The sequence below is a fragment of the Sus scrofa genome, chromosome 5, assembly GCF_054392235.1.
Source record: "Sus scrofa isolate SSC_HxYL_T2T_F1_AM1 chromosome 5, Sscrofa_HxYL_maternal_Yorkshire_Landrace_v2.0, whole genome shotgun sequence".
In the NCBI taxonomy this organism is placed as follows: Eukaryota; Metazoa; Chordata; class Mammalia; order Artiodactyla; family Suidae; genus Sus; species Sus scrofa.
Window position 1 is genome coordinate 24,403,468 of NC_139387.1, and position 21,514 is coordinate 24,424,981.

The 21,514-nt window shown below is 37.1% G+C and overlaps 3 protein-coding genes across 3 annotated transcripts in view; 2 read left to right on the forward strand and 1 right to left on the reverse strand.

Annotated features, from left to right (window-relative positions):
* The window catches only part of LOC146403237 (olfactory receptor 6C3-like), a 555,083-nt gene that overhangs the window by 523,514 nt on the left and 10,055 nt on the right, over positions 1-21,514 (forward strand). The window lies entirely within an intron of this gene.
* LOC146403252 (olfactory receptor 6C4) lies at positions 1,437-4,521 on the forward strand. The gene is made up of 2 exons (XM_084955927.1): positions 1,437-2,409; positions 3,323-4,521. The coding sequence occupies exon 2, from the start codon at positions 3,592-3,594 to the stop codon at positions 4,519-4,521; it is 930 nt and encodes a 309-aa protein (XP_084812053.1). The 5' UTR covers positions 1,437-2,409; positions 3,323-3,591.
* LOC146403253 (olfactory receptor 6C2-like) lies at positions 9,119-11,987 on the reverse strand. The gene has a single exon (XM_084955883.1). The coding sequence runs from the start codon at positions 11,859-11,861 to the stop codon at positions 10,914-10,916; it is 948 nt and encodes a 315-aa protein (XP_084812009.1). The 5' UTR covers positions 11,862-11,987; the 3' UTR covers positions 9,119-10,913.

The following is a 21,514-nucleotide window of genomic DNA, read 5'->3' on the forward strand; positions in this document are numbered from 1 at the left end:
TGTTCAAACTTCCAATTGTAAAATAAATAAGTCATGAGGATGTCATGGATAGTATGGGAACTATAGTTAATAATATGGTATGGCATATTTGAAAGCTGCTAAAAAAGAGTAGATCTTAAAAATTCTTATCACAAGGGGAAAATTCTGTAACTATGCCATCATGACAGATGTCAATGAGACATTGTCTTGTGGTCATTTTGTCATATATACATATACATACATAAAACTCATTATGCTGAATTAATGTAATGTAGTCAATTGACTAATTATATTTTTAAAAGGAAAAATAAAACAAAATGAGTCAGTTTGTGAGCAAGGGCATAACGGGCTTCAATAAAATTTGTAAATGAGGAATATGCTGCCTCTTAAACCCAATTAAACATGTAAATGCTGAGACTCCTTTAAAGCAGTAAGTGCTGATGAACCTAAGAATTAGTTCCTTAGTGCATCAAGGATGACTTATCCCCATGCTGATAAGTAAAGTTTAGAAATTTTAGGGAAATAGCAAGGCCTGAATTTTACAGAATGCAGTGTGGCTCAACCTTGATCAGAAAGTTCTGTGACAAGTGTTTGTTTATACATGTGAGCATATTACTTGAATTTCTTTGCAGATAATGTTATCAATATAATGTCTGTTCCGGGAATAAGCTGAATGTGGTTAAATTTTTGCCTGCAAAGTTAAGTGCACCGGCAGGGCTTTTGAAATATCTCATAGTGAGGAAAGTAAAAATGTGTTGTGTCTTCAAAGGTGAAGGCAAATTCTACTGAGAGGCTGTAGACCTATACATAGAACAGAACATATTAGCCAAATCTCTATCCGCAAAATAGTTTCCAGTTGCTGATCAGAGGGAGTCCCAGCAATATGTTTAATACCAGCAATACTAGGTATGCAGATCTTAATGGAGGATACCATGGCATTAAGGTCGTGGCCATTCACTGTGAAGAAACACTCATTTATATCAGATATAAGCACTGGCCCAAATGAGTTATTAAAGGGGAAATAATAAGAACAATGGCTAGGGCAGGCATGCCAATCCCCATGGCTCTCACTCCATTGCCCTCAACTTCACAAACCTCAGGGCGGTAGCAGATTCTCTCCTGGAACCCTTATCATGGTCTCTCAGGAACCTCTCTCTGCAGCCACACGTTAACAACTTGTTCTCAAAGTTGTAACAATTGAGGTTTATTTGCACCTTCTGAACTTGGGTCCACAGGGCATCTTTAGCTTCTTTAGGAAATTGATTCCCATGTGTCTGCTCTAAAAAGAGCAAATAAAACCTGTGTCATTCTGGCTAACATAGAAAATGCAAAGAAGCCCATGTCTTGCCTTGTAAGGATTTCCCAATAACCTCTCTTAGAACACAATTAAGGAATTTTCCACCTATTAAAGTTCCCTCTTCTAACTCTACCATTGCCAGGACAGAGGGATTATTTGATTTTTTCTTTTTTCTTTTTTATTATACAAGTGCAGGACTCTGACTCTAAGGAATTATGTTTTGATTCTGGTTTGGATTCATAGAATGGAAGGTCAGACCCTTCCTTCCTAGTTAAGCTGCACAAACTTGGGTACTTCCATTAAGAGAAGCATCAAAAGTACATGGGAAGCTGATAAAAAGAAAAACACGTTCAGTTTTATGCTACTTGGAGACTCTCATGGCACATCTCATCTCTGACATCCCTCTTAGGAACAACAAGGTAAACAGCCTACTGCAGTCATTCAGAGGTTTAAGGTGTAAGCACTGCATGTTTTTAAAGTCAGTGGTGCTATTATTCTAAAAACATGGATCATGAAATCAATCAACTGTGAAAATACAGATGAAAATGCAGGACTTGCCAAAGACCACAGGTCAGTACAAAAAAGCAAGGCACGGCTGTAGGGGGTATAGGTCAATGCAATGCCTCCAAAAGCTGTACAGAACAATGGGGAAATTGCAAAGAATGATTTTGAAGATATGATTTTTCTCAGCCATATGCATGTGAATTAGAGGGGCCTTTTACATTGTCTTTGCTTCTTAATCAGAAAAATCTAAAGATGCGTACAGTTTCCTACTTTGAGGATTATCAATTTATCACAAAGGACTCTTACTGTCAGAAACATCAACATCCCTCTTCTTGGTTTCTGTATGCCAAGAAAATTTGAGGCATGATAAATTATCACCCTTAGTTTGTCACTGAGGATTCCTCAAGACTTTGTGCAAAACCTACTCTGAGAGGCATTCCTGTGGTGGCTCAGAGGTAATAAACACAACTAGTGTCCATGGGATGCGGGTTTGATCCCTGGCCTCACTCAGTGGGCTAAGGATCCAGCGTTGCTGTGAGCTATGGTGTAGGTCACAGACATGGCACAAATCCTGCATGTTTGTGCCTGTGGTGTAGGCCAGCAGCTGCAGCTCCAGTTCAACCACTAGCCTGGGAACTTCCATATGCCGTATGTGCGGCCCCAAAAGAACAACAACAAAAAAATCTACTCTGAGATACTATCTGTGGATCTGTCCAGATCTCTATTCTCAGAGACATACCCCCAATTAGTGTGTAGGAGACTTTGAAAATGGCAAAGAAACAAATAAATGCTGATTAATATGATTTAATGCTGAGACTTGTCCATGCAGTCAAAATAAAATGAGAGAATACTGAACTAAAAAGATTTAAGAGTCCTAAAGCCCTATTACAAAGTCATCCTACCAAAGTAGTGAGGCTATCGAAAAAGTCAATTATGCATCAAGATCTTCAGCATTATCTGCTTGGGGAAATTTCTGTTGCTTACAAGGGAGTCAGAGATTTGAATAGTAATGGAGATGAGGATTTATGGCAAGTATCCACTGAAACATCAAATTGTACAGGGAGAGGAGGCAAGATACAGAAAGGGGAAAAAAAGCATGAGGAGAGGAAAGGGAAGGAACAGAATCAGATGGATATGTATCTACCAAGTGCATAGAAGTATAAGAGATTTATAAAGTCAGATAAAAGTGACTTAAATGCAGAAATATCATAAACATTTTGGGAGGGAAAGATAGGTTCAAAAATTATTCTTCTGAAACAAAATTGAGTAATTATTCTGCAACAAATTCTGTGATGTGTCTAGGAATAGATCAACTTGAGGAATTACAAAGACTGGCAATAGGAGTTCCCACTGTGGTGCAGCGGAAACAAATCCAACTAGTATCCATGAGGATGTGGGTTCAAGCCCTGGCCTCGCTCAGTAGGTAGAGGATCCAGCATTGCTGTGATCCATACGTAGTTTAGGTCTCAGATGTGCTTCGGATCCCATGTGTCTGTGGCTGTGGGGGAGGCTGGCAGCTGGAGCTCTGATTCAACCCCTAGCCTGGGAACTTCCATATGCCATGGGTGTGGCTCCCAAAATAAAAAAGAAAAAGAAAACCAGAAAGACTGGGAATGAAGGTCACTTACACAAGATATGGGACATCCCTGGAGTCCAGTCCAGTCCAGCAGGACACAGGTTTGGGCCAATTGAATGGAAAGTTATATTTGACCTGATTTGGTCAATTACAATCAGCTTTACCTCTCCTACCTCAAGAAACATTGGTTTTCATCATTCTCACCTTTTCCCTTTAGAGCCCCTAAAGGTCAACAATGAAAAACCGAACCACATTTACTGAGTTTATTCTCTTGGGCCTCACAAATCAACCTGAGGTCCAGGTGGTGATATTCATCTTTCTGTTCCTCACCTACCTGCTAAGTGTCCTAGGAAATCTGACGATCATCATTCTCACTCTGGTAGACCCCCACCTCCAGACCCCCATGTACTTCTTCCTCCGAAATTTCTCCTTCTTAGAAGTTTGCTTCACATCCATTTTTATTCCCAGATTTCTGACCAGCTTGACAACAGGAAATAAAGTCATCAGCTTTGCTGGCTGCTTGATTCAATATTTTTTTGCTATATTTCTTGGGGCAACGGAGTTTTACCTCCTGGCTTCTATGTCCTATGACCGCTATGTGGCCATCTGCAAACCCCTGCACTACCTGACCATCATGAACAGCAGAGTCTGCATCCAGCTTGTGTTCTGCTCCTGGCTCGGGGGATTCCTCGCTATCTTTCCCCCAATCTTCCTGATGAGCCAGGTGGATTTCTGTGCCTCCAATGTTCTGAATCACTATTACTGCGACTATGGTCCCCTCCTGGAGCTTGCCTGCTCAGACACAAGCCTCTTAGAACTGACGGTCATCTTCTTGGCAGTTGTGACTCTGGTGGTTACTCTGGTGCTGGTGACTCTCTCTTACACATTTATTATCAGGACCATTCTGAGGATCCCTTCTGCCCAGCAAAGGACAAAGGCTTTTTCCACTTGTTCCTCCCACATGATTGTCATCTCTCTCTCTTATGGCAGCTGCATGTTTATGTACATTAATCCTTCTGCAAAAGAAGAAGGTTCTTTCAACAAAGCAATAGCTGTGCTCATTACTTCAATTACGCCGTTGCTGAATCCCTTCATTTACACGCTAAGAAATCAGCAAGTGAAGCAAGCATTCAAAGACACCATCAAAAAGATTGTGAAGCTTTAAAAAACAAAATATATTTCCAGGAAAATATGTTTCATTTAATATATATGTATTCAGTGTCCACTCTATTTCAAGTGCTGCATTGGCACTTGAGGATAAAAATATGAAAAACCTAAAGTCCTAATTTCAAGGAATCTATGGTCTAGTGTAATAGGAATGTGTAGAAACTGTAAATTGATGTCATAAGTTTACAGAAAATAAAATAATATGGTAAGTGTTGTTAGAGAAGGACGAATGAGACTCCCAAAATAGAGTAATTGGGAAGCATTAACTGTTTTCTGGAAATTACTTGAAATTTAAGAGGCAAAACACATTGCTCATTTAGAAGAGTGGGAATATAAAAACTTAGAGTGAGAGAGGCCAGCTCATAAAGGTATTTATTATAAAGTGTGGAGTTAGTTGGACATTGACGAGTCCCCAGTAGTTTTAAGAAAGGCAGGTATATTATTAGCATTGTTTTAAAGGAAATCTAGCTGGGGCATTAGTCTTGATTAGGGAGTTCTGGAGATGATGCTTCTTTCAAAGTGTCGATATTTTTTATTCTCCTTACCTTTTTCTTTATCTTTCAGTTGAAGCCATTGCAACTTCACTCTTCCATAAAACACAAAAAGGCATTTGGTCCACTTTTCCTCAAGTGAGGTGAAAACGCTCAAGATTTTGTCAATTTACACCTCCATTTTCTAGAAGTTTTTGGTTAGAAGAGATTTCTAGAGGCAAAGTCAGACTCCTCTCACTCCTCCTAAACAAATGGCAGTTTTCATAGCTGACATGTTTTTATGTTAATGGCTGAGATTGCCACACTCTCTCTTTGAGAGTCTCCAGTAATTTCTTTCTATTTTGACTTCATTTTCATCTTTTTGTCTCCTTTGTTAGGTATTATAAAAGGATAAATTCTGTGATATGACTTCATTTGTTTAACTTTTCCCCAAATTTTTGCATTTTTTCCCACATAAGCCATGGATGCCTCATTCATAAAGTGAAAAGGAATATAAAGTAGCAATACAGTTTTATACCCAGAAGGTTCCAGATTATGAGTTTTTGCAACTAACTAGGAATAAACGACCCTATCAAAAATCTACACATGGATTCAAGGTAACAACAAACTGAATTTGAATACAGCCTCAACTTCAATGGAACCTAGGACATTTTGGAAATCTGAATACTTGTACATAGTTCAGTAGTAACCTTAATTCATGGCAGAATACCAATTACTATTTAGGGTACAAACATGATGTGATGTAGTCACATGTTTTATGTGCAGTAATAATGCTGAACAGAAGGAGGACTTAATGAACAAACTGTATGAGACTGATTGTGAGAGAAAATTTCCAGAACCACAGAAAATCTTGAAGAATATATAATATTTTTAATAAACAGCCTTTTATATAAAGCCATTGGTATTTTGAATTAGCTGGGTTTCCTTGGTGGCTAAGCCAGGTGTTGGTGATAACTTTCAATTCATTCCAAATCCCCTGAGCTATTAATTAGAGAAATGTTCTTAAACAGCAACCCCTGAGTCACCAAGTTCTCCCAAATCCACATTTCTACCAAAATCTATGGTGAAGTGAAACAAAATGCTATATAGTGGTTGAAAATACAGCCTTCAGTTCAAATCTCAATTGCCCAACCTTCTACCCGAGTCTCCTTACAACAATTTTTTACCTCCCTAGGGCTTCCTTTTCTCAATTTTAAAATGTGGATAATAATAGTGACTATCTTACATGACAGTTTTGAGCATCAAATAAGTATAAAAAAATTTATGCCATTATTTATTGTGTTTTAAAAATGATATCCATTATAACACAATGATAATGGTAACCAATATCCTTGTCCAGAAACTCAGGCTTGGAATTCCCTGGTGGCACAGTGGGTTAAGGATCCAGTGTTCCTGTGGCTCAGGTCACTGTTGTGGCACAGGTTTCATCCCTAGCCCAGGGTAGTTCCACATGCTGTGGCCATGGTCAAAAAAAAAAAGTGAAGGAAGGAAGGAAGAGAAGAAAGGAGAAAGAAAGCCAGCTGAGTTGCCAGGCTAAACTGGTAAAAATAGGTTTTTCATTGATTGGTTTAACATAACTGGGACTATAACATTGTTAGCCATTCTACTTGAAATCCCTTTGCAGCAAGGCTAGCTTATTTCCACTCCTCTTATGTCCAGTTGCATCCTTTGATAGCCGGGTAAGTGAAGGTCTCAATACACTTCAAATAAAGCCAAGAGAACAACCGGCAGCAGCTTGTTAGGGCTGGACAATCATCCACTCCATGTGCCCTGGATGAAGCTGAGATAAAGAGGAGTATTTGGTGTAAGTCAAAGTTTAAGAACACTAGCCAGGGCTTCACTCAGCCTTCACAACATAAGCACCTAGAAATAAATTTGGGAAGGACTCTGTCACCTCCTAAACGTGCTTGTCCAAAAAAAGAAAAAGAAAAAAAAAAAGTCATGATTTTCTAAAACTGTTCACCTAGGTAGCTTTATGCTAATACTTCCTTGGAATGTAGCCCAAGTCATAGAAAACCAAAGAAATGAATTTACTGATTCTGCAGCTGAACTTTTGAAATGTTACTAAATGTGTAAGTTGGTGGATTATCCTTCCTATCACCACTGTAGACAAGAATCAAAAGAAACAGCTTTACCTACCTAGTATTCTCAGGACAATCTCAGAGCAGTGCTAGGGTGAGGAGATGATAAAAATGAGTGAAGCCTAATGTACCACGCCAGGCATTCATTCTTCTATCCCCTCTCCCTAAGCCTCCAGAGCTTGTGACTTCAGGAATTACAAGTCTAAACAGGTCGTCTTCTCCCAATGCTGCTTCTTGCAAAGAGTTTAAAATAATATACAAAAGGGAGAAAAAGAGTTTTTTTTTTTTTTTGAGAAGCCAAGTAAAGTCAAAACAGTTCTGTAATGACTTGGGCCTTCTAGCTTGAGGATAATCCTTTTATTCCTTTATATTCATCCGTAAGTTCACAAAATTTGGCACATAAACATCACTAGACTGAATAGAGAAAGCTATGGAGAGTCATAAGTTCACAAGCCAAAACTACCACCAATCAGAAGACTATATTCACTGTGGGCTGGAGGCAGAAGTCAGGGGCAAGAATATACATAAGATATAATATGACACAAAGAATTATTAGAACAGAAACATCAAGAATTTAAAATAAGTATAATTTTCTTAAAAAGATAAGAATGATACTGGTAAAATGAAGGATAAAACATTATAAAAATACATAGGTTAAAAATACTGCTGAAAAACATAAAATAAATAAAGAATAAAATAGATGAGGCTAATACCAGGAGACATAGAACTAAAACAAAAATAGGGAACTAGAATATCAGATCTGATAAATTCTTTCATAAAACAACAGGAAACAAGAGATTAGATAGATAACAGAAAATATAAAGATACCAGATTCAATAGAAATGTAGGTGGGTAGATAGACAGGCACCAAAAGACAAGAGTATATACCAAAATCTAGATAATAAGTGTAACAGGTGAAGAGAAGATGAACAAAAAGAAATAATAATGAGTTCCTATACTAGGCAAAGATGGATATCTCTGTGTATGCTGTGACAAGATAGATAAGGAACATTTATGCCTTGAGAAATCAGACATTTACTTTCTCTAACACCGCACCTGAAAATAAACTCAAAATGGATTATGCCCTGAATATAAAGCTGGATACTATAAAACTAGAGAAGAACATAGACAGAGAACTCTTGGACATAAATTGCATCGGTATCTTTTTGAATCCACCTCCTAGAGTAATAAAAATAAAAACAAAAATAAACAAATGGGACCTAATTAAACTTAAAAGCTTCTGCACAGCAAAGAAAACCACACACACACACACACAAAAAGACGACCCAGAGAATGGGAGAAAATCTTTGCAAATGAAGCAACTGAAGATTAGTTTCCAAAATGCACAAATATCTCATGCAGCTTTATATCAAACAAACAAAAATCAAAAAATGGTCTGAAGATCTAAATAGACATTTCTCCAAAGAAGACAGACAGATTGCCAAAAAGCACATGAAAAGATGTTCAACATCACTAAATATTAGAGAAATGCAAATCAAGATTACAATGAGGTATCACCTCACACCAGTCAGAATAACCATCAAAATTCTACAAACAATAAATACTGGAGAAGGTGTGGAGAAAAGGGAACCCTCATACATTCTTGGTGGGAATGTAAATTTGTACAACCACCATGGAGAACAGTATGGAGATTCCTTAAAAACTAATTATACAGCTATTATATGATCCAGCAAGTCCACTCCTGGGCTTATACCCTGAGAAAACCATAATTCAAAAAGGTACACGCACCCCAACGTTCACTGAATCAGTATTTGCAACAGCCAAGACATGGAAGCAACCTAAATTTCCATCAATAGAGGAATGGATAAAGAAGATATGGTACATGTAAACAATGGAATATTACTCAGCCATAAAAAAGAATGAAATAATGTCCACATGGATGGACCCAAGAGATTATCATATTAAGTGAAGTAAGTCATACAAAGAAAGACAAATATATGTCTTACATGTAGAATCTAATAAAAATGATACAAAAGAATTTTTTATAAAACAGAAACAAACACAGATTTCAAAATCAAACTTATATTTACCAAAGGGGAAATGATGGGGGAGGGATAAATTAGGAGGATGGGATTAACATATACATAGTACTATAAATAAAATAATAACTAACAAGGATCTATTGTACAGCTCAGGGAAATCTACTCAATATTCTGTAATAACCTATATAGTAAAAAAGAAAGGATATACATATATGTATAACTGATTCACTTTTTTCAGTTAACTAATACAACATTGTAAGTCAACTATAATAAAATTTTTAATCAAAAAAGAAAACAGAAATCAGACATTTAAATTTGACAGGAAAACATAAGATACCTCAGAAGGCTTGCCACACAAAGGACATATTTTTCCATAAAGAATTTTTATTTTTAAATATACAGAAAAATAACTAAGACATAAAAGTACCATGTAATAAACTGTAAACACTTATGTAACCACCACCGAAAGAGTAGAGGAGAGCTAATTCCTTTTCAGTCAAACAATTGTGTTTCCCTAAAACCCACAGCTATCTAAAAAGCACAGCAGAATTATGCTTGACACAAAAATTCCATTCACAGAATAGAAGAGCCCTGGTTTACTCCACACACCTTCATTTGTAGAAACGACTCAAGGGTTTTCTTGCTCTTTCCTGGACAATAGCACACTTCAGGACAATAGGAAATTCTGGACCCTCACTTTAAAGCCACCTTATTATGGCTCATGTTCAGTTGCCCCCCAGTAGAGCCTACAGCATTTTAACACAACCATCCCCTCTTATCAGTGGTCCCAGAAGCCAATTCTACCCTCAAATGAGGTTCCCAAGTATTTATATAAGCCTCTGACTTTATTTTCTGTGAACATTTTTGATTCCTAAGAGCAAAACCTTAACAGTCACCCTCAACTTTTCATCAAAAGACAAATTGAAAAACATTTTTAAAAGAAATATTCGAATAAAAGGACAAACATAGAAGGATGATGCAAATAATATGAAACATAAAATGATAATATAACAGACTAATTATGTAATGTATATTTTTAACTTTTAAACAAGTAAGACTCAAAAAAATAAAAGAAAGAAAACATATATAGCCATGAACCTGAAAATGCCTCTAAGGGCAGAAGTATCCATCTACAATCACCTCACTTTTCAACAGTTTCAACCTTTGCAGAATCTTGTACTCTCTTTCAGCAGCAATCTGATGACTTTAAGCCAAAAAGTTCTCATTTTCTTTGAAAAACTACTGAAGGAGGAAATCTTTCAATAATCTTTGAGGGCTATATTGCAACATCTCTTTGTATTGGTGGATGAGGGGGTGTCAGTTGATTTTACATTATTTTAATACATTCACATAAAAAAGGGAAAGGAATATTATGGTATTCTTATTTCTGTACCTATTCTTGTGTTATTTATTGTGAGGACAGCATTGACAAGGCTGATATGAAGATGAAGGTAGTCTGCATTTCCTGCAAATCGATGCAGTTTTCCTCCTACAAAGGGAAGACTCTTCAAAAGTGGTTGTGTAGCAAAAAGGGGAAAGTAATGACATGTACAGAATAGCGACATGAAAGACTAATGACTAATGCTTATTTGAAATGATTATGAAGACTTGATTGAATTAACAGTTAAGAAGAGATTGAAAGTTTTAACAGTTTAAGGGAGAAGAGAATGCCCATGCACAGATGCTGGGACTGTCAGCTTTCTTTCTTATCGGTTCTCTTTAATGTCTGTCAAAATGTGTCATCCTCATGGCTTCTGTTTCCACCTACATTCTCATGATATATCTTTTAATTTTAATTCCCAGTATGCAGTTCTGCTACTTTTTTGAATTGAACACAAGTCTTTTAAAAGTGTCATAGAAAGACTGCCTTACTTGTTTATTTCTCAGGGTATAAATGAAGGGGTTCAACAAAGGGGCCACAGATGTAGTGAGCAGGGATACTCCCTTATTAATGGCCACTTCATCTTTGGCTGAAGGTTTGATATACATAAAGATGCAGCTGCCATAGGTCATGGAAACCACAATTATGTGGGAAGAACAGGTGGAAAAGGCTTTCTTCCTTTGATGGGCAGATGGGAATCTTAGAATCGTCCTGATGATGTATATGTAGGACAGAACGACACACACAAGGGTCACTATGAAGGTCAACACAGCACAGACTATGACCAGCTGCTCTATGAACCAGGTATCTGAACAGGAATTCTTCAGGATTGGAGAAGCATCACAGTAAAAATGGTCAATAACAGAGTCACAGAATTCCAAATGTAGGCTCAGGCCAAGGGGTGGAAGGATAATCAATAAGCCAGATACCCAACAACAGAGGATGAGATTCCTGCACACTCTGCTGTTCATGATGCTCAGGTAATGCAGGGGTTTGCAGATGGCCACGTAGCGGTCATAAGACATCACTGCCAAGAGATAAAATTCTGTAGCTCCAAAGAGGACAATAAAAAAGATTTGGCTGAAGCAGGCACTGATGGTGATGGTTTTGTCCCCACTTGATATGATGTGCAGATAGGTGGGCACACAGGCAGTTGTGAATGAGATTTCTAAGAAAGAGAAATTTTGAAGGAAAAAATACATAGCTGTTTTTAAATGAGAATCCACCAAGACCAGAGAAATTATGGTCAGATTCCCAGTTACACTTAACATATATGTGATCAGCAGGAAGAAAAAAAACAGAATTTCTAGTTGTGGGTCACTTGTCAAACCCAGTATGATGAACGTTGTTATTGCTGAATGATTTCTCGTCACTGACTTCATACTATTGCCCAATCTTCACATAAAAGTCACAGAAACTGCATCTGAGGAACAATGTCAAATAAGACAGGATCAAATTGTGACTACAAATAACAAACTAGTCACATGCTGCTCCTTCTATAACTTGAAAAAGTCTTTCATAGTTTTTCAGGAGTGATGCCTTCAACTCCACTGAATATACTACAGAGAAGCTAGAACCAGTTTGCCTGAGTGCAAATCATATGTCTACATGAGCAACCTTGGACAAGTCATTTACCAACCTGTGTTTCCGACTTGTAATTTGTAAGAAGGGGTTAATAATAATACTACATCATAGAGTAACTGTGAATGAGATAAATCATGTAACACGCTTATAATAGTCCTTGGGAAACATGTATAGATATTATTTTTCTAATTTTCTTTCTTATAAAAAAAAGTTAAGTTTTTCTAGTTAAACTTGAAAGTCTTTCCATTGCAAAACCAAAGGACAACCTATTGAATGAGATATTTGCAAATGACATTTATAATACAGAGTAAATATCCAAAATATATAAAGAGCTCACAAAACTCAATATCCAAACAAAATAGCTGAAAAAATGGGCAGAAGATCTGAATAGACATTTTTCTAAAGAAGACATACAAATGGAAAACAGACACATGAAAAGATGCTCAACATCACTAGTCATCAGGGAAAGGCAAATCAAAAACTCAATGAGATATAACCTCACCCCTGTCAGAATGGCCATCATCAAAAAGAACACAAATATTGGCAAGGGTGTGGAGAAAACGGGACACTCGCACACTGTTGATAGGAATGTAAATTGGTGCAGGCACTATGGAAAAGTTTATAGTGGTTCCTTAAAAACTAAATATATAAGTACCATGTGATCCAGCAATTCCACTCAGGTATTTTTTTCTAATTTTCTGAATCCAATATCTAATCACCTCAAGAAGGAATTTAGCCTTTCAGGTAGCACCTCTGTGTGTGTGTGTGTGTGTGTGTGTGTGTGTGTGTGTGTGTTACATCATTAATTCCCTCCATACTCCTAGATTAATTTAATAAACATAAAACATGCTCTGGTATTCCTTATAAAATCCTTTTTTAAAAATCCTACTAATCAGAGAGTGACACTACTATCGAATATTTTTGAGTAAGATTTCTTATCATTGTCATGTAGTTTTGACCTTCAGAAACACGTTAATATGTCTAGTCAAAAATAAAATAAATTTAAATCCAAAAAGATGGGAGGGAGTACCTGAAATTGAAATTAAATAGGAAAATATCCACCCATTTGTATCACAATACCTAATCTCATATACCATAATCATAGCAATGAGGGGGAAAGAAAGGACTAATCCAGACACATATAAGATTATATCTGTTCTATCTTCGTCTGAGGTAGGGTAGGAAGAATTTTAAATAAATCCTAAACTCTTTTTAGTGGGCAATGTTTTTGTAATAGTATGGGCAAAATTGCTGAAATATTTTAGATCTACTATCAGACTGAGCAAATGAGAAAAGGGTGATTTTCAGAGTTTTTGCCAAGAAATTAGAAAGATACATACTGATTGGAGACAAACAAGAAAGAATCTTGAGTGGATGAACTGTACTTGCAGGTCTCAGTGTAATCTCATAATCTCTAAAATGTGTATGTGAAGGTTTAAATAATCTAATATGCATAGATGAAGGAAACCACTTTTAAAAAATGGAAAGTTAACACACAGAATAGGAGAAAATGGAATTAATCTCCAAAATATACAAACATCTCTTGTGGCTTTATATCGAAAAAACAAAAAACCTAATCAAAAGTGGGCAAAAATCTAATAGGCATTTCTCCAAAGACAGACAGATGGCCAAAAAAACACATGAAAAGGGGATAAACACCACTAATTATTAGAGAAATGCAAGTCAAAACTATACTGAGGTAATACCTCACACCAGTCAGAATGGCCATCGTCAAAATTCTACAAACAATAAATGCTGGAGATGGTGTGGAGAAAAGGGAATCTTCCTACACTCTTAGTGGGAATGTAAATTTGTACAACCACTATGGAGGAGAGTATGGAGGTTTCTTAAAGAAATAAATATAGAAATACTATATGATCCAGCAATCCTACTCCTGGGCATCTATCCAAGAAAACCATAATTCGAAAAGATGTTCATTGCACCACTATTTACAATAGCCAAGATATGGAAGAGACCTTAATGTTCATCAACAGAGGAATGGATAAGGGAGATATGGTACATATATACAATGGAATATTACACAGCCATAAAAAAGAATGAAATAATGTCATTTGCAGCAACATGGATGGACCTAGAGATTATCATACTGAGTGAAGAGAGTCAGGGAAAGACTAATTTATAATATCACTTATATGTGGAATCTAATAAAATGATATAGAAGAACTTGTTTATAAAACAGAGTTTTATAGATTTCAAAACTAATCTTAAGGTTACCATGAATGAAGCCATTCATAGGACGGAAGAACTGGGAGGGTGAGAATAACACATACATCATACTGTATGAAGTAGACAATTAATGAGAACCTATTGTATACCACAAGAAAATATACTCGATAATTTGTGGTAAATTTCCTATATGGGAGAAAAAGAATGGCTATATATGTATAATGATTCATACATTTTGCTGAAACTTATACAACATTGTAAGCCAACTACACTCCAAATAAAATTAAATTTTAAAAATATGCATATATGTATATGTGCAAGGATATTTGTAGGCATATATGTGCATATTTTTGTATGCTGTAGTCTATGTGTATATGATGCTTACATTTCCTTAGTCCACTAAAAATAGCTAAGAAAAGACACCCCAGTAGCAATGAGCTCACCTAAGGGCCCAGATTTTAGCCTCTCTTCCCCACCAAACTAAGCCAGTTTTCCGTAAAAATTTGCCTTATCCAGGACTGAGGTAGAGTAGGTGCAACATGAGCATGCAACACCTTATCATGCCAAAATTAAGGAAATCCTCAAATAAACAATGGGACTTGTCACAATGTCCGACAAGCCAGCTTGAAGGAGGGCCCACTGACAAATTTGGGAATTTGAGCACCAAAATTATTAGGTACAGTAGTAAAGTATAAGCCATTGAAAATTAGGAATTCATGACAGCATATAAGGAATCAGTGGATCAATTATTTTGGAAGAAAAGGGTGGGGTCCTACTTATAATAAAACATCAAGGACAAGCTGGGAGATACAGATAAAGTTTTTGAAATCATTATTATAAAGACCAAATCAGGTAAAAACCATCAAAAGATGCAAATTAAAGGGAAATTTTTGTTGAGGAATAGGATACTTGCATGGTCTTGAGGTATATTCTCAAAGGAAGTAATGATGGAGAAATTGGACAACTTGACCTGGGGATCAGATTTGTCACCCTGAGGATGACACAATACCATCTGTAGAGTACTCTGGCTAAGAATGAATAACATGAATCTAATGATAAGGGACAATGAGGGAAACTCAAACTAAGAAAATTCTATTGCAGGGGTGGGGAGGGTGGGGGGAAGAATAGGACAGGACAAGGGAGATTGCATTGTACAAAAACGTCTGTCTCCATACTACAAAGCTACAGTCATCAAAACATTATGGTACTGGAACAAAAATAGAAATACAGATCAAAGGAATAGGATAAAAGGCCAGAAATAAATCCAAGCACCTATGGTGAACTAATATATGACAAAAGAGGCAAGAATATACAACCTAAATGTCCATCATCAGATGAAAGGAACAAGAAGATGTGGTGGAAGAAGGATAATCTCTTCAAAAAGTGGTGCTGGGAAACTTGGCAGCTTCATGTAAAAGAATGAAATTAGAACATTCTCTAACATCATATACAAAAATAAACTCAGAATGGATTAAATACCTAAGTGCAAGACCAGAAACTACAAAACTCCTGTTGGAAAACATAGATTGAACACTTTGACATAAATCACACTAAAAGCTTTTTGATCCACTCCTAGAGTAATGACAATGAAAACGAAAAACAAAACAAACAAACAAAAAACCCAATGGGATGTAATTAAACTCAAAAGCTTTTGCACAGAAAAGGAAACCATTAGAAAAAGAAAAGACAACCCACAGAATAGGAGAAAATCTTTGCAAACAAAGCAACAAAGACTTAATCTCTAATATATACAAACAACTCATACAAATCAACGACAACAATAAAAAACAGTCCAATAGAAAAATGAGCAAAAGAACTTCTTTCTCCAAAGACATACAGATTACCAAGAGGTACATGAAAAAATGCTCAACATCACTAATTATTAGAGAAATGCAAATCAAAACTACAATGAGGTACCATTTCACACTAGTCAGAATGATCATCATCAAAAGTCTACAAAAAATAAATGCTGGAGAGGGTATGGAGAAAAGGGATCATCATACACTCTTGTTGGGAATGTAAATATGCACAACCAGTATTGAAAACACTAGGGAGGTTCCTCAGAAAACTAAAAATAGAACCACCATATGATCCAGCAATCCCACTCCTGGACATATATCCAAACAAAACTTTCATTCAAAAAGATACATGAGGGGAGAGAGGATTAAGATGGCGGAATAGATGGACTGGAGATCAACTTCTCTCCTAAAAAAACAACAAAATTCACAATTAAAGACTGAGCACACTTCACCAAAATGGACCAGAAACCTTAAAAAAGATACTCTACTCCAGAAGAAAAAGAGGCCACCACCTCAAGAGGTAGGAGGGGCGATTTTGAGATATAAACAACCCCATACCTCCAGGGTGGGAAGCTCCACAGACTGAAAACTAACTGGTTCACAGAGACTCACCTACAGGAGTGAGAGTTCTGAGCCACACATTAAATTCTCACGTGTGGGGATTTGGCACTGAGAGAAAGAGCCCCTGGAGCATGTGGCATTGAAGGCCAGTGGGGCTTTTGTGCAGGAGCTCCACAGGACTTGGGGAAACGAAGACCCAATTCTTAAAAGGCACACACGGACTTTCATGTGCACTGGGTCCCAGGGCAGAGTGGGGTCTCCATAGGAATCTGGGTCAAACCTCACTGCAGTTCTTGGAGGACATCCTGGGAAAACAGGGGTGAATGTGGCTTGCTGTGAAGGAGGGACATTGAAGGCAAAGCTCTCGGGAATATTCAGCAGCTGTGCCTTTCTATGGAGGTGGCCATTTTGAGAAAATCTGGCCCCACCCATCAGTCACGGCTGAGAAGCCCCAGGGCAAACAACTATCCAGGTGGGATCACAGTCCCACCCCTCAGTAAAAAGGCTACCTAAAGCCCCCTCAGGCACACAGCTGCCTCTAATCCCATCCAGAGACTAAGCGCCACCCACCAGAGGGATTAGAATTCGCTCCACCCACCAGGGGGCAGGTATCAGCCCCTAACATCAGGAAGCCTACAGTAAGCCCCCATACAGACTTCAGCCACAAGGGGGGCACACACCAGAAGTAAGAGAGGCTACAAATCTATTATCTGCAAAAAGGTCACCACACCAAAAACCTATAAAAAGGAAAAGACAGAGAACTATAACTCCAATGAGGGAGAAAGGAAAAACTCCAGAAAATCAGCTAAGAGATGGGGAGGAGATTCTCAGCCTCCAGGAAAAAGACTTTCGACTGTTGATGCTGAAGATGATGCAAGACATTGGAAATCAACTGGAGGCAAAGATGGATAACTTACAGGAAACACTGAGCAAAGAGATACAAGATATCAAACTTAAACAAGAAGAAATGCAAAATATAATCACTGAAATAAAAAATTCACTAGAAGCAGCTAATAGCAGAATACAGGAGGCAGAAGAATGAATAATCGAGGTGGAGGACAGATTAGTGGAAATTACAGATGTGGAACAGAAAAGAGAAAAAAGATTGAAAACTAATGAAGAGAGTCTCAGAGAACTCTGGGACAACATTAAACACACCAACATGCATATTATAGGGGTGCCAGAAGGAGAAGAGAGAGAGAAAGAGACAGAAAAAATATTCCAAGAGATAATAGCCGAAAACTTCCCTCACATGGGAAAGGAACCACTCGCTCAAATCCAGGAAGCACAACGTGTACCATATAAAATAAACTCAAGGAGGAATACACCAAGACACATATTAATCAAGTTGAACAAAATTAACGACAAAGAGAAAATCTTGAAAGCAGCTAGGGAGAAGAAACAAGTAACATACAAGGGAATCATGATAAGGTTATTGGCAGATTTTTCAGCAGAAACTCTGCAGGCCAGAAGGGAGTGGCATGATATACTTCACATGATGAAAGGAAAAACCCTCCAACCAAGATTACTCTACCCAGCAAGGCTCTCCTTCAGATTTGAAGGAGAAATCAAAACCTTCACAGATAAGCAAAAGCTGAGAGAATTCAGCAACACTAAACCAGCCTTACAACAAATACCAAAGGAACTTCTCTAGGCAGGAAAGAAAAGACAGCAACAGGAAACAAAAATTCCACAAATGACAAGGCTCACCAGTAAAGGTACATATACAGTAGAGATTCAAAATCATCCATGCACAATTACACCACCAAAATCAGAAATCATGAGAAGAGGTGGGTACAAATGCGGGACACTGGAGATGAACTTGCAATTAAGAGAACAACAACTTAAAACAATCTCATATACATATAGACTCTTATATCAAAACTTCAGAATAACTGCAAACCAAAAATCTATAATTGATACACAAATAAGGAATCTCTGGAGAAGAAATATACCTCATAGTAAATAAGTGCATAATCCACCATGAAGGGGGTCATTTGACATCATTCTTGGAATGCTGAAGTCTTCTTATATCTGATTCTGATTTTCTTTCCATCAAAGAATTTATGATAATTATAATTAAAGAATGCAACTGTACAATTAAACTAAAAAAAGAAAAAAAAAGGATATGTGAACCCATATGTTCTTTGCAGCACTATTCACAATAGCCAAGACATGGAAACAACCTAAATGTCCATCATCAGATGAATGGATTAAGAAGATGTGGTACATATACACAATGGAATACTACTCAGCCATAAGAAAGAACAAAAAAATGCCATTTGCAGCAACATGGATGGAACTCAAGATTCTCATACTAAGTGAATTAAGTCAGAAAGAGAAAGATGAATACCATGTATCACTTATATGTAGAATCTAAAATATGGCACAGATGATCCTATCCACAGACAGAAACAGACTCACAGACATGGATAGCACACTTGTGGTTGCCCAGGGGGAAGAGGGACAAGTGGAGTGGACTGGGAATTTGGGGTTAATAGATGCAAACTAGTACATTTAGAATGGATAAGCAATGAGATCCTGCTATACAGCACAGGGAACTATATACAATTTCTTGTGATAGAACATGAAGAAAGGTAATATGAGAAAAAGAATGTATGCGTATGTATGACTGGGTCACTAGGCTGCACAGCAGAAATTGATACAATGATATAAATCAACTGTACTCTAAAAAAAAAATCTGTCTAAAAAAAAATGCGTAGGCTGTAGAACTGTTCCAAATAAATGAGGCTAAAGAACCATGACAATTAAATGCGATACCTGACATAAGACTGGATCCTGGGAAGAAGGGAGAAAAAAATCATATTAAGGATATTATTGGTTCAGTGGCAAAAGGGAAATATAAATAGAAAATCAGATAAAAAAATTATATCATGCTAAACTTACTGAAATTTATACACTGTGGCTTTGAGATGAATATCCCTGTTCTTAGGACATACACACTGAAGTTTCTAGTAGTAAAGCATCAAAGAGCCATGAAATACATATTTCAACTTCAAATGTGTCATAAAAAATATTATGAAGAGCGATAAATAGGAAGTGATAGAGTCAATGGGGAAAATATTAACAGTAGGTACATCTAGATAGTCATCTATTCTTGATGCAATTACTAATTTTGCAAGTTTTCTGTAAATTTGAACTTATCTCTAAATAAAAAGAGAAAATCCCTCATACTGCCTTACTGCCTATCTATCACCTCATTCTCCGCTCCATTTAACAGAAAAGTTCCTCCAAAGAATTATCTGCAGTCTTTAACTTCCTTGCTCTCTGTACACCTTTTTTTTTTTTTTCTCTCATGGAAAGAATTTTTGTTGTTATTGGAACATTAATGTTTACTATTTCTTCTCCAGTGACATTTTCACAGTGATAAAAAACACTTAATGTGAGAGCCATTCTCAACACAATTTTTTTCTTTTTAGGACTGCACCTGCAGCATGTGGAATTTCCCAAGCTATGGGTTGAATGGAGCTGCCCCTGAGGCCTATGCCACAGCCATGGAAACATGGGATCCCAGCACACCAGCGAAGTACACTGAAGCAGTTTGCGGCAGCACTCGATGCTTAACACACTCAGCAAGGCCAGGGATCAAACTCACATCCTCATGGATACTTGTTGGGTTCTTAACCTGCTGAACCACAACGAGAACTCCTTTCAACACATTTTTAAGTATACAGTGCAGAATTAACCATAGTCACTGTGTTACACAACAGATCTCCAGAACCTATTCATCTTCCATCACTGAAACATTTTATCTCTTAAGCAGAAATTCCTCATTTCACCTTTCTTCCTACTTCAATCTCACCTCCACCCTACTACGCCATCAAAAAGCCTTCTATCAAAGAAACCTCTCACTTCTTATTAACAAATGAAGTAACCAGGCATCAATCCTCAAGTTTTTCATATTCAAGTATGCTTAAACATCTTTTCCTCAAAGAATTTTTTTCCTCTTGGCTTCTTTGTTGCCTCATTCCTGATAGTATTCATAGCTCACTGCTCCCTCCTTTCAACATCCTTCTCTCACATCAACTTTCAAATGATAAAGGACCCCCATGCTGTCCTCTTACCTTCATATCTACACATTCTCCAATGGGATAAGGTTCAATTACATAGTTGAAATGTCATCTTAATTTTAACATTTTGATAATTGATAGATACAAATGGATAGATGTATGTTATATACGTATGTATCTACATATATATGTAGAATCCATATTTAATAGCAATTTGTATGTCAAATGCTCCTATAATCCCTCCGTACACAAAATGTGACAATAGCTCTCTATCCATCTCTAGCCACACCTCCTAGCCATCTCTGATCTTTTTCACTTTGACCACTCCCTGGTTATCTACCTGGCTTTCTCTCCGATGTTCAAGGCAGCCCTACTTTGAGTCTCTGCACAGACTGAGGCATCTTCCTTGATTGTTCTTCTCCTGTCTGCACGCTCTCGGATGCATCTTGTCACAGTGGGCTCAGCTCAAATGTCACCAACTTACAGGCCCTTCCCTGACCACCACATGGGCACTGGCTGTCTTTTGTCTTCTTCCTAGTAATTAACATATCCTGAAATTATGTCTCCTTCTCACTTACCACCAGCTAAAATTCCACTTGGGAAAGGAACTCAAATACCTTATAGTCGCCATTATACCAGCATCCATTGACAACAGTGATAGGCATACTGTTTGGTATGACAGAATTTGCTGAAACACTGGGATTTATCCTTTAACAACCAGATTCATTTAAACAGAAATATTAAATGTAAACAAATAAATGAATCTTTAAAGTAGGATTTTTCACCTTAGTAATAGAAAGCTGTAGAATATTTTTAGATGATGGGCAAAAAAAGCCTTTTATGAGATGTTTTCCTCAGTATCTACTGAATAAT

Excerpts from the sequence above, each read along its gene's own strand:
- LOC146403253 (XM_084955883.1), bottom strand. The coding sequence starts at position 11,861 with ATGAAGTCAGTGACGAGAAATCATTCAGCAATAACAACGTTCATCATA.
- LOC146403252 (XM_084955927.1), top strand. The coding sequence starts at position 3,592 with ATGAAAAACCGAACCACATTTACTGAGTTTATTCTCTTGGGCCTCACA.